At 66.6% G+C, this 12,183-nt stretch overlaps 1 protein-coding gene across 2 annotated transcripts in view; it reads right to left on the reverse strand.

Moving 5' to 3' along the window:
* Positions 1 to 11,839, reverse strand: part of PLPP7 (phospholipid phosphatase 7 (inactive)) — a 28,785-nt gene extending 16,946 nt beyond the window's left edge. For both annotated transcript variants that reach the window (XM_055140297.1, XM_055140302.1), the window contains exons 1-2: positions 11,354 to 11,839; positions 4,616 to 4,976 (exon numbers count right to left, since the gene is read on the reverse strand). In XM_055140297.1, the coding sequence (XP_054996272.1) occupies positions 4,616 to 4,976; positions 11,354 to 11,789 (797 nt within the window). In that variant the 5' untranslated portion in view covers positions 11,790 to 11,839. The remainder of the gene's footprint in view (positions 1 to 4,615; positions 4,977 to 11,353) is intronic.
* Between the last annotated feature and the right edge of the window lie 344 nt (positions 11,840 to 12,183).

A 12,183-nucleotide genomic window follows, 5' to 3' on the forward strand; every position in this document is an offset into this window, starting at 1 on the left:
CATCTGTCCACTCCAGGGGGCTCCCTGCCCGTGACCTCCCGCACTCCCCGGCCTGCCCCCTCACAGGGCGCACCCCACTCTCCTCACGCCTCGCTCTCCCTGTGGGACAGGCGGGCTGAGCCCCCGGATCAGCTGCAGTCCCAGGGCTACCCGCGGTCCATGCCGGCCACGTGTCTCCTCAGGGATGGGGGGGTCCTGTCTCCCCGCTGTCTCTCTCCGGGGGAGCTGGCCCTCCTCAGCGTCTGCCCATCAGCCCTCGCCCCGGGCCCCTCCTGGCCGACAGCTGTCGGGGTCCCCAGAACTCCCCCCAACCACTAGGTTTGGAAAACAAGAACCTTCCCGAGCCTCGGGGCTGCAAAGGTTGCGCTGACTGTGTGGTCCTGCAGCCCTGGGGGCTTCGGGGCCAGAACCGCCTCCCCCCTGCCAGTCTCTGCCTCCCCCCTGCCAGTTCCTGCCTCCCCCCTGCCAGTCCCTGCCTCCCCCCTGCCAGTCCCTGCCTCCCCCTGCCAGTCCCTGCCTCCCCCTGCCAGTCTCTGCCTCCCCCTGCCAGTCCCTGCCTCCCCCCTGCCAGTCCCTGCCTCCCCCTGCCAGTCCCTGCCTCCCCCCTGCCAGTCCCTGCCTCCCCGCTGCCAGTCCCTGCCTCCCCCTGCCAGTCCCTGACTCCCCCCTGCCAGTCTCCGCCTCCCCCTGCCAGTCCCTGCCTCCCCCATGCCAGTCCCTGCCTCCCCCTGCCAGTCTCCGCCTCTCCATCCGGGCCCCCCACAGGGTGAAGGCAGAGAGCCAGGTGTGGTCTGAGGGGTGGGGGACACCACTGCCCACCAATAGCCTGGGAACAACCTGTCGACCATTTATCACCTCCCAGGCGCGGGGTCAGGGGTCAGCCCCTGTGCCTGTCTGGGAGAGGGGTCCTGCCTTTCCCTGCCTCCTGGCCTCAACGCTGGCCCCTCACTTCCTCCTCCTGGAGGGAGTCTGTGCCCCATGGGGGACCCAGGCCCCTTTCCCCACTCGGGGTTCACCATCAGGAACCCCAACTGCTGGTTCTGCCCTGGGCGAGGGCTAGGGAGTAGGGGGCACTGTTCTGGCCATAGGGCTGCGGCGTGGGGGCTTTCAGGATCCCCTGCCCACGTGGGACCCAGTCTCTCCCCTTTCCCAGGCAGCAGGGGCAGGGCGGGGCTGCAGGCACCCAGGGACCCCGGATCAATCCTGGCAACCCCCCCCAAGGGATCAGACTGGGGGGGGCAAACAGCAATGGTAGGAGAGAGGACCCCGCCCCCCACACTGAAGTCCCCCCAGGGGCCTGGGGAGGTGGGAGGCATTGTCCCGCGGGACAGAGCTGCCAGGACAGAGCTGCCAGGACAGTGTGGGACGCGTGGGACCCGCTGGGCAAACAGGGGCCTGTGTCCACTATGGCAGCTCCTTGGTGGTGTGGCGGGTTCAGGGGACGCAAACTGCTCCTTAGCCCAGGTTCTCGCGTGGGGGGACCATGACAAGGCTGCTGAGTACGTGTACACACACTACCTGCATGTATGCACACATGCACACACGCACACATGCATGCACTCACACACGCATGTACACACATGCATGCACACAATCACATACGCGCACACATGCGCACACACATGCACACACGTGCGCGTGCATGCCCCCACCCCCACCCTGCGTGGTCCCTAGGGCGGGCAGGACTGGGCGGGGATCATCACTCCCTGGCTGGGCCCCGCCCCTCCCCCCAGGCTGCCTGTCCCTGTGCAGGCCTCAGGGTGGGGACAAGCCCCAGGTCCCCGCTGCTGTGAGTCCAAGCCCTGCGGTTGCCATGGAGACGGAGCCTGTCTCTGTGCGGATGCACCAAGGACTACGTGTCTGGGATGTGGGGAGGATGGCGGTGGCTGGGGGGCCACACCCGGTGGCGGGCCGCTCGCTTGGGGCCCACACAAGCTGCCAAGGAGCACACCTGGGCTGGCTGCTGCAGAGGGAGGGAAGCCCGGAGACCTGCTGGCCCTCGTCTTCCTTTGCTACCTGCTGTGTGCAGGCCCCGGGCCGTGCTCTCTGCAACCACCGCCCCCGCCAGGGCACACACTCCCCCCATCTTACAGAGGGGGACACTGAGGCACAAAGCATTCGGCGACCTGTTAGGTGCAGAATTTGTTTGGGTGTGTGTGACAGTGTGTGAGTGTGAGAGGGTATGATTCTGAGTGTGAGACCACGTGAGAGTGTGTGGATAAGAGTGTGAGTGTGAATGAGTGTGTGAGTGTGTTAGAATGCGTGTCTGTGAATGTGTGAGTGTGAGTCTGTGTGACTGTGTGTGCCTGAGAAAATGTGTGTAATATGTGAGTGGGTGTGTGTGAATGAGTGTGTGAGTGTATTATGAACGTGTGAGTGTGTGAGTAGGAGTCTGTGTGTCTGAGTGTGTCTGGCCATCACATCCACAGGTGCTGGGAGCTGGCTCACTCCCCAGTGCTCAGGGTACGTGTGGTCCCGGGGATCCAGTCCAGGCCTCCTGCACACACAACCTGGGCTCAGCCAACCCCAGGCCCAGGCCCGGTGAGCCTGCCTCCAGGCAGCCCCCCTGAGGCCCCTCGGGCTCCCCACCCCAGGGCCTCTGCCTGGAGACCCGGCAGGGGGGGCCGTGGGGCGACCCCAGGGGGGTCCCAGGCTCAGAGCTCGGCTGGCCGAGCAGCGCAGAGCCAGGAGTGAGCCCTGAGCACTGTCGGGCGGGCTCAGACACCCAAGGCGAGTAAGTAAAGGAAGGAGCCCTGAGGCCGGGGCCAGAGGAAGGGCACCGAGACCGGCGTTTCCGGCCCTCGAGGGGCGACACGGCGCAGGCCGGGAGGGGCCAGTGTGGCCCGTCTGTGTGGTCCCTGGCCAGGGCGCGCAGACCCTCCTCCCCACACATGGACACCCACCTGCAGGAGCTCCGAGGGGGCATGTCGGGGACCCCCGAACCCCGGGGCTCACAGCGCCCCGACCCCCCGGAACCCGACGGCGAGTCCTGCTGGCTTCCGCCTCCCCTCCAGCCCCACCTTAGGGGGCCAGGCTGCACAAACTTGGTGCCAAGGGGGTGCCAAGGGCACGGCCCGGGGGGCGGGGGAGCCTGCCGAGGCTTATCTCCCCAGGGCCCCTCCTCTCCCTGGAGCCTGCTGGGGGCACAGCCCCCCACCTGACTCAGCCTGGGGCCTCGCCTGTGCCCAGCCCACCTGGAGCGCTGGGGGGGGGCGGGAGCAGGCGAGAGGAAGATGCCCCCACCCCTGTGCTCCACCCCGCCTGTGGGAACGTGTGCAAGGTACCTCAGGCTCCGGCACCAGCCGAGGTTGGAGGTGGGAGGTGGCCGTGGGGGTTGACCGTGGTGGCCCAGCTGGGTCCGACACCCCAAGCTCCTTCAGTGCCAAGTCAAGGGCTTGTCTGGGCCCCCAGAGGGTGGCGGGGGGGGCGTTTTGGAGACTGTGTATAGGGACCACGCGTGTCTGCAGCAGCCCGGTTCGGGGGTCCCCGCCGTGCGGGCCGGAGGGAGGCGTGCTGGGTGGATCACGTCTTTCCTGAAGGCGCACGCCAGCCCGGCCCCCACAAACACGCCCACGCGGGCCCCTGCCAGTAGGTGGCCGAGTCTGTCCATGGAGGTGATGGACAGAGCCCCATGGCCACAGTCAAGAAGTTCCAGGGTGTCCGGACGCCTGGAAGTTGCCCCCAGAGGCCCCCGACCCTGCTGGGACTTGGGTCTTCAGCCTCCTTGGGGCCCTGGGCCCTGGGACTCGGTGGGAGCAAGCAGAGAGGACAGGCAGCAAGACCCCTGCGGTGGGCCCTGGGGGACACGAGGCGGGATCAGGGGCGGAGCTGGCTTTCTCTGGGGGCTGGGGTCGGTCCCTGTGGTCAGCATGAGCTCCGGGTGTGGAGGGCTACAGAGAGGGGCTCCCGCCCCCCAGCCCCCAGCAAGAGTGCTGGGCGCAGCCATCTCTGGCCCTGCTGCCTCCCCTCCCCCCATCCCCAGCGCCTCCACGTACCCCCCCTGGGGCAGGGACCCACTGTGAGAGCCAGCCGGGGGGTGCCCTGGAGCCAGGAGATGTCAGGCAGCGTCACGGCGGAGGGTCCCACGGCCCAGGGGTCTCTGGGCAGAGCACCATCGGCTTGGAAAGGTCTGGAAGCCCCCAGCCGGAGCAGGAGAGGCACACTCGAAGACGCACAGGGCCAGGCTTCTGCATGTCTGTATTGTACATGAAACGCTTCCAGGACACGGGAACAACCTACAAGGTCCCATGAGTCCGGCCCCGACGGTGGGGCCCAAGGTCAGGGCCAGCGGGTCCCGGGGGCTCAGAGCTGTGCCCCCAAACAGGGTCCCCCGGCCACTAGCGGGCACAGTGGGGGTGGGCCCGCCCGGCCAGCCGCTGCCCTCCCCAGGGCGGAAGCACTTTCCGAAACGAGTGGACCTCAAGGTCCTTGCTCTGCCGGAAGCGTCTGGCTGGCATTGGGCGTGGGCACCCCCGGCCCCATGGCCGCTGCTGAAGGGGCCTCCGGGGGGTGAACCAGGAGCCTCCTGGGGGAGGAGAGGCCGGGGAGGCTGTCCCGCGGCCATCCACCCGCCTCCAGGTGACCCTTGGGCCCTGCCGGGGCGCCGGGCGCTCACCAGGCGGAGATGAGCATCTGGCAGGTGTTGGACGACATCCAGACCAGCTCCACGAGGCGGAACTGGAAGTAGCCGATGAGGAAGCCCGAGAGGACGTCGGTGATGTGGTGGCGGCCGATCATGACGCGTGACAGCCCCACGCAGAAGGCCCAGAGCACCAGCAGCACCCGCAGGGGCACGGCCAGCACCAGGTGGCTCAGGAAGAACTTGGACAGCATGGCGGCGCGGCTGGCATGGCCGGCGGGGAAGGCGTACACGTCCATGGTCAGGTGGTCCAGCAGGCTGGGGCTCGTCTCGAACGGGCCTCGCCGCTTGATGAGCTTCTGCACGCCGGCCACCGTCATGATGTCCAGGAGGAGGGCTGCAGAGAGCAGTGGACACGGCGGGGTTGGCGTCGCCGGCACGACTCGCCTGGGCCCCCCCGCCCCAGGCCCGGCTGTAGGTCCTCGAGGGGTCGGGCAGGTGGAGGGGTCGGGCCCAGGTCTCAGGTGTCCTCACCTGCCCCCTGAAGGAGCCGAGGAAGGGCCAAGGGCAGCAGTGACCACCACAGCCCCGGCAGCTCCCGGGAGCTGAGCATGCCCCGAGAATGAGTGATAAACCCGACATCCCAGGCTTGAGCACAAGAGAACGAGGACCCCGGAGGGAGAAGCAGCCCCAGGCCAGACTGGGCGTGTCTGGGGCCCAGAGAGGCCCTGAGGCCTGTGTGCAGGGAAGGAAAAGCCCCCTTGGGCCTCAGGGAGCCAGGCCATGCTCCCCCGCCCAGGCCTGCCCTCTGACCCCGGGCCCCGCGGGCACCCTGTCATGGCCGTGGGGGAGGGATGCGTGGAGCTCGCAGTCTCCCCTCACACAGACCCGGGGTGACGTAGGAGCTGCAGGGGCGCGGCTGCGGGGGCCCGGGGGTCTGCTCCTGCAGCAGCAGCCGGCCCTGCTGGGCCCGGGCCCCGGACGCCACCAACGTGGGACCGGAATCAACACCGGCGTCATCCCAAGGCCCCCGAAGCCCACTCATGTGACCGGCCGAGTTCTCTGACCCACATTCCTGCCTGGACTCGGAGGCAGCCAGAGGCGCCCCCGGGAAAGGCTCAGTGGACGCGGGCCGAGGTCAGGAGTGGGGCGGAACCCCCCAAGGGCTCTTGGCTTCAAGGTCAGCGGCCGGAAGGAGGGGTCCGTCCCCTCTTGGCCTTACTGATACTGATACCCTGGGCCGTGTGCTCTCAGGGTCCGAGCGGCCAGTGGCCCCGACGCCCGAGTCCCTCTGTCCCTCAGCCCCTCCCTAGAGGGGTGGGGATGGCTGCACTCCGGCAGGGGGCTCCCCTTTCCCCGAGTCGTGGGGGCCTGCGGCTTCCTGCTCGGGGCTCACTGTCCACCTCAGAGCCCCTCGGTCAGGGCAGGCTACGCACCTGGGCCCGGGGACCTGCTTGTAGCTGTGTGTGCACGTGTGTGGTACATGTAAACAGCGTGGGCATACGCCTGTATGCACATCGGTACATACAGATATACAAGTATGTCCGTGCACGTGGACACGTGGACAGTGCATGTATGTGCATTCACATGTGGGGGCATGTCAAAGTACACGCATATGCAGCCTGCAGGCTGGGGGTCCCGCTGCCCCTTCCTGCCCCTGTGAGACTGGCCACTTGCCTGAGGCCATGCAGGGCTGGGCACGGGGCACGGGGGGGGGGCAGAGACAGGCTTCTGGGGGCCAGTTTTAGTGCCCTTGGGGGGGCTGTCCCCGGCGGGGCTGAGTGCCCACCTAGCTGTGCTGGCAGGTAAGGACCAGCCACACCCTCAGGAACAGTCGGGGCAGATTGGAGGCGTGTGTGTGTGTGTGTGTGTGTGTGAGCACGCGTGTGCACATGCACATGTATACACACATGCAGAATTTTTTTGTAGTACTGGGGTCAAACCTAGGACATCTGACCTCACACATGTCAGTCAAATGCTCATTACATCTCCAGCCCTATTTTTTCTGTTCTTTGTTCTGGGTCACACCCGGCAATGCTCAGGGGTCATTCCTGGCTCTACACTCAGGAACCACCCCTGGCGGTGCTCAGGGGACCATATGGGATGCTGGGAATCGAACCCGGGTTGGCCGAGTGCAAGGCAAACGCCTTACCCGCTGTGCTATCGCTCCAGCCCCCCCGGCTGGCAATTCTTAGCCAACAGGCTGGAGGCTCAAGGCTGGGGCCAGGGGAGGCAGTGCTGGGGTCCCGGGCTGCTGAACTAGACGGGGCAGCTGGACAGGGCGTAAACGTAACTGGACAGTCCAGACTGGGGGTGCTGCAAGACTGAGGAAGCTGGTTCCGGTTCCTGACCCCAACGGCCAGCCGTGAAGGACCTTGGGAGGCCAAGACCACGGTGCCCCGCAGCCCTCGGGACCCGGAGCCAAGGCGGCAGACATGGACGGACCCAGGAAACAGGACGTGGAGGTCTGGGCACAGCAAGGCTGGGCACAGGCGACTGTCTGGATGCAGGGGGATGCCGGTCCCAGCCCCGACTGGACACGCACGGGGAGACACCGGTCCTGGGCCCCGAGTGGACAGACACGGGGAGACGCTGGTCCCAGCCCTGAGTGGACCCACATGGGGGGACACCTGTGCCTGGCCAGGAGTGATCACTCAGCACAAAGTCAGAACTAAGTCCTGAGCACCACAGGGTACGGCCTCACAACAAAAACAAAATGCTATGGGGCTGGGGGGCTGGAGCGGTGGCACGGCAGGGAGGGTGCCTGCCTTACATGCTGCCAACTGGGTTTGATCCCCGGCGTCCCACAGGTCCCCTGAGCACCGCCAGGGCTGATCCCTGGGTGTGGACCAGGAGTCCCCCCTGAGCACTGAAACACACAAACTGTCCAGGGTGCAGGGTGCTGGCCGGCCGGATCTGGGTCCGACCCGCGGTCCAGCGGGCTCCTGGGCCTGCAGGAGTGATTCTGAGCAGAGCCCGGGGTGGCCGAAACAAAATCAAGAAGCCACCAGAGAACCCCACTGAGGTGCCCGCACCGCCGGGACGCCCCCAGGACGGCCACTACCCAGGGCAGAGCGGGCAGGGGCACGCGGGCACGGCACGAGGGTCCTCTGGGGAGCAGCTCGCGCAGCAGCTGCTGGGCACACGGCCGGTGTCCTCGGGGAGCTAAGGGAACCCTCTGGGACCCGGCAGCCCCCAGAGAGGCAGGGGGTGGCAGCGTCACCCACTCCCAGGGAAGCCGCTATAGGCCACGGACAGAGGCCTGGGGGGGCGATGGAGCAGCACCCGGCTGTGCATAGCGCTGCAGCCGGCTTCACGCCCCGCAGGCCGCACCTCTGCGAGGGACTGACGGAGAGATGGGGGCGAGGGGCGTGAGGTACTGGGCACAGTGACAGAGCGTCCTGGCGGAGCTCGGGCCAGGGCTGCAGGCCATGCTCAGCAGGGGCTAAAACTGGGCCGAGGAGATATTTCTAAAGAAAAGCGTGTGTCAAGAGTACGAGGTCCGGGGGCTGGAGCGATAGCACAGCGGGGAGGTCATTTGCCTTGCACGAGGCCGACCCGGGTTCGATTCCCAGCATCCCATATGGTCCCCTGAGCACGGCCAGGAGTAATTCCTGAGTGCAGAGCCAGGAGTGCCCCCTGTGCATCCCTGGGTGTGACCCAAAAAGAAAGAAAAAAAAAAAAGAGTACGAGGTCCTCAGTTTGGCTCCCAGCACTAAACGGCCACTGGGCATCACCTGAAGTGTGTCCCCTACAGACAGACACAAATAAGGTCAAAAACGGTTGGAGTTACATGCACCAGTTTACTGCCAAAAATAAACAATACGGGGCTGGAGCAATAGCACAGCGGGGAGGGCGTTTGCCTTGCACGCGGCCGACCCGGGTTCAATTCCCAGCATCCCATAGGGTCCCCTGAGCACTGCCAGGAGTAATTCCTGAGTGCAGAGCCAGGAGTGACCTCTGTGCATCGCTGGGTGTGACCCAAAAAGAAAAAAGTAAAAAAATAAACAATAAGACCCAGGAAAAGAAGAAGGCGTGGTTCTCATCACCAGGAACACCCCAGTGAAGGCCACTCAGCAACTCAGTCACAACAGCAAGAGCCAACGGCCACGGCCACCGCGTGGCAGACCAGGGACACACGGGGCCAGGAGGCGCCTGGCTGCCTCAGCGGGGAATCGCCCAACCAGGTGCCAGCTGGGAGGGTCAGGAGCAGGGGCGGGGGGAGAGAGCTGGCAGGGCAGCCACGCCACACCAGGCCTGCTCGGGGGACGGTATTGGTGATGGCGGCGGTGATGCTAAAGGGGGAGTCAGAGATCATGGTGAGAATATAAAGGTGGTGACGGTGACGGTGACGGTGGTGGTGATGACGGTGATGGTGGTGATGGTGACGGTGGTGGTGGTGGTGGGAATGATAGTGATGGTGGTGACGGTGGGGATGATGTGATGGTAGTGACAATGATGGTGGTGATGACAATGACGGTGGTGATGAGAGTGATGGTGGTGGTGACGGTGATGGTGGTGATATGATGGTGGGGATGGAGATGACAGTGATGGTGCTGATGATAGTGATGGTGATGACAGTGATGGTGCTGATGATGGTGATGACGGTGATGGTGCTGATGATGGTGATGACAGTGATGGTGCTGATGATGGTGATGACGGTGATGGTGCTGATGATGGTGATGACGGTGATGGTGCTGATGATGGTGATGACGGTGATGGTGCTGATGGTGATGATGGTGATGGTGGTGATGGTGATGATGGTGGGGTGATGGTCATGGCGGTGATGACAGTGATGGTAATGATGGCGGGGATGGTGGTGATGGTGGAGATGGTGGTGATGGTGATGATGGTGGGGTGATGGTGATGGCGGTGATGACAGTGATGGTAATGATGGCGGGGATGGTGGTGATGGTGGAGATGATCGTGATGGTGGTAATGATGGCGATGACAGTGATGGTGATGATCGTGGTGATGGCGACGATAGTGATGGTGATGGTGACAATAGTGATGGTGGTGGTGGCACAGCTGGTGACAACTGTGGTGATGAGGAGGAGGAGGATGAAATCAGCACCTTCCTCAGGCACGAACTGGCCCTTTGTCTGTGGCTCTGAGGGAAGCAGCTCAACAGCCCATTTGGCAGATGAGAAAAATAAGACTCAATGAAGTGAATCCCTCTCCAAAGCTCCACGGGAGGCTGGGACTGTCCCCAGGTCAGGCCAGCCCTGGGCTCCAGACGCTGAGATGTCCCCTGCTTTTGTCTGGGCAGGCATGGCGGGGCAGGGGCAACGTGGAGGCTCCCTCTGGCCCCCCTGGGGCCCCGCCCGGTGGTTTAGCCCAAGGCGTCCACTCCCAGCCTGGACGCCTCCGAGCCTGGGGAGCCTGGAGCTGGTCTCGGGCCCTGCGGTCCCCACCTTGGAGGCGTCACCACCCACCGTGCCAGGCACCTTCCCCGTGAGCCCACAGGCCGTGGGCAGGGAAGGCTCCTCCCAGTGTGCCCAAACGCACGCTCCGGCCCCAGAGACACAGGGACGGACTCCTGCTGTGTGTGCTCCGCGGAGGGGCCCACAGCCCCTTCTCTGGAGGGCTGGGTGTCCAGCAGGCCCGCAGGCCGGGCCCCGTGTCCCCGCAGGCCGATGCTGAGTGGCCTTCAGTGCACTCTGCCCTCTCGGGACACCAAGGCACTGGCCACGGAAACCTCCTCCCGGACTTTTGCCCTTATTTTGGGGCGAGGGCACACCCCGTGGTGCTCAGGGCTGTCTCCGGGCTCTGCACTCAGGGGTCAGTCCTGACGGGCCCGGGGGGCCATGTGGGGCACCGGGGATTGAACCTGGGTAAGACCCGTGAATTGCCAGTGTCCTCCCTGCCGCCCTGTTACCGCTCTGGCCCTGCAGGCCTGCCCCGACTGAGCCTGGCCCTCACTGACTCAGGGCACAGCCGAGGTCACTGCCCTATGCCTCGGTTTCCCTCTCTACACGTGAAGGAGGCGAGGCTTCTCCTTCATGGGGCTGTGCTGTGGTTTCTGCCCTTTTTGGGGGGTCTGGGGGGGTAGTTTGGGCTGTACCCGGGGCTCCTAGTTCTCTCCTGGCTCTGCACTCCGGAGTCACTCCTGATGGGACCTGGGGGACCCTATGTGGTACCGCGGACGAACCTGGGGTGTGTGTATGCGGGGCAGGCGCCTGCCCGTGTGAACTCCCAGGTCCCCCTGACTTTCTCAGGGACCACAGTCCCCTCACACGCACTCGCTGGTTACAGGGACCCTTTGCAGTGCTGGCATTGCCGGAGACCTCGGCAGGGTCTCAGCATGGTCCCCAAGGGTGGGGGAGCGGCGGGGACCCCAGAGCGGGAGGCTGGGCAGGAGGCGGGGACAGGGCGCACTGTGCTGCAGGCAGAGTTCAGGAAAAACAGCAAAGATCCGCTCCCTGGCAGGGGGGCCAGTGACTCAGCTGGGGAGGCGGCAGGAGGGCACCGGCGCGTGTGGGGGACCCCCAGACGGAGTGAGCCTCCTTGCGCACCTCAACTCCCGCCACAGGAAAACCCTGTGGCAGACTGCAGGGTCCCTGAGTGGAGTGGGGGGGCGGGGGCCAGGGCACGGGGCAGAGTCCTGCCCTAGCGTGGGCCGTGAACCCCCCACCTGTGCCAGGCTGGGCTCGGGGGTGAAGAGCCCCCGGCTGGACCCGCTGACCCCGCGGGTGGCTTCTGGGCCGGGCCATGCCTGGTCTCCTTCCCGGGGGGCCACCCGCGTGTCCGGGGCGGGGCGGGGCGGGCACTCACCCAGGAGCAGGTTCATGAGCACCTCCTGGCCGGCCAGCGTGCTGCTCTTGACCAGGCACAGGATGGTGCCCCCGATCCACGGGACGCCGTGGCCCGTGACGCCGATGAGCTTGACCACGGAGCGGGCGCCGGCCCAGGACGCGGCGCGGCCGGCGCACACGCCCAGGCGCTTGGACAGGCAGATGTCGATGGCCAGCAGCGAGCTGAAGGCGATGCCCTTGAAGGACGGGTTCAGCTGCATGCAGTCCTCCTCGGGCAGCGGCTGCGACTGGCGCCGCTCGCGGGCCGCGTCCCCGGGCGCGGGGGGCGTTGGCGCGGGCCCCGCCGCCCTCCGGCCCCCCGCGGCCCCCGCGCCCGGCGGCTGGCTCAGGGACAGGAACTCGGCGCGGAGCGGCGCGTGGCCGCGGGCCCGGGCCCGGCCCTGCGAGGCGGGCATGTCGCCGCCGCTGCCCGCCGAGCGCCGCCGCCGCGTCCCCGCGTCCCCGCGTCCCCGCGCACGTGGCCGGGGGCCGGGGGCAGCGGCGGGGGGCGCGTGCGGCGGGGCAGCCAATGGCACCGCCCGGGGGGCGGGGGACCCGGGTCGCGGCTATTTAAAGCCCCCCCCCCCGAGGGCGCCCGCCCGGCCCGGGGCACGCTGGGGAATGTAGTTCGGCGCGGCCGCGGCCAGGCCCGGCGGGGACCCCGCGGCCACCGGCTCCCGCGTCCCCCGCACCCCGCCGGCGGCCGGGCCCGGCCAGCAGACCCCGCGGGGGGCCGTGGGCACAGTTGAAGTGACTTGGGGGGGTCCCCGCTGAGCCCCCCGCTGAGGCCAGGGCCCGGCCACCCCCCTG

This window comes from Sorex araneus, chromosome 1 (genome assembly GCF_027595985.1).
Source record: "Sorex araneus isolate mSorAra2 chromosome 1, mSorAra2.pri, whole genome shotgun sequence".
Lineage (NCBI taxonomy): Eukaryota > Metazoa > Chordata > Mammalia > Eulipotyphla > Soricidae > Sorex > Sorex araneus.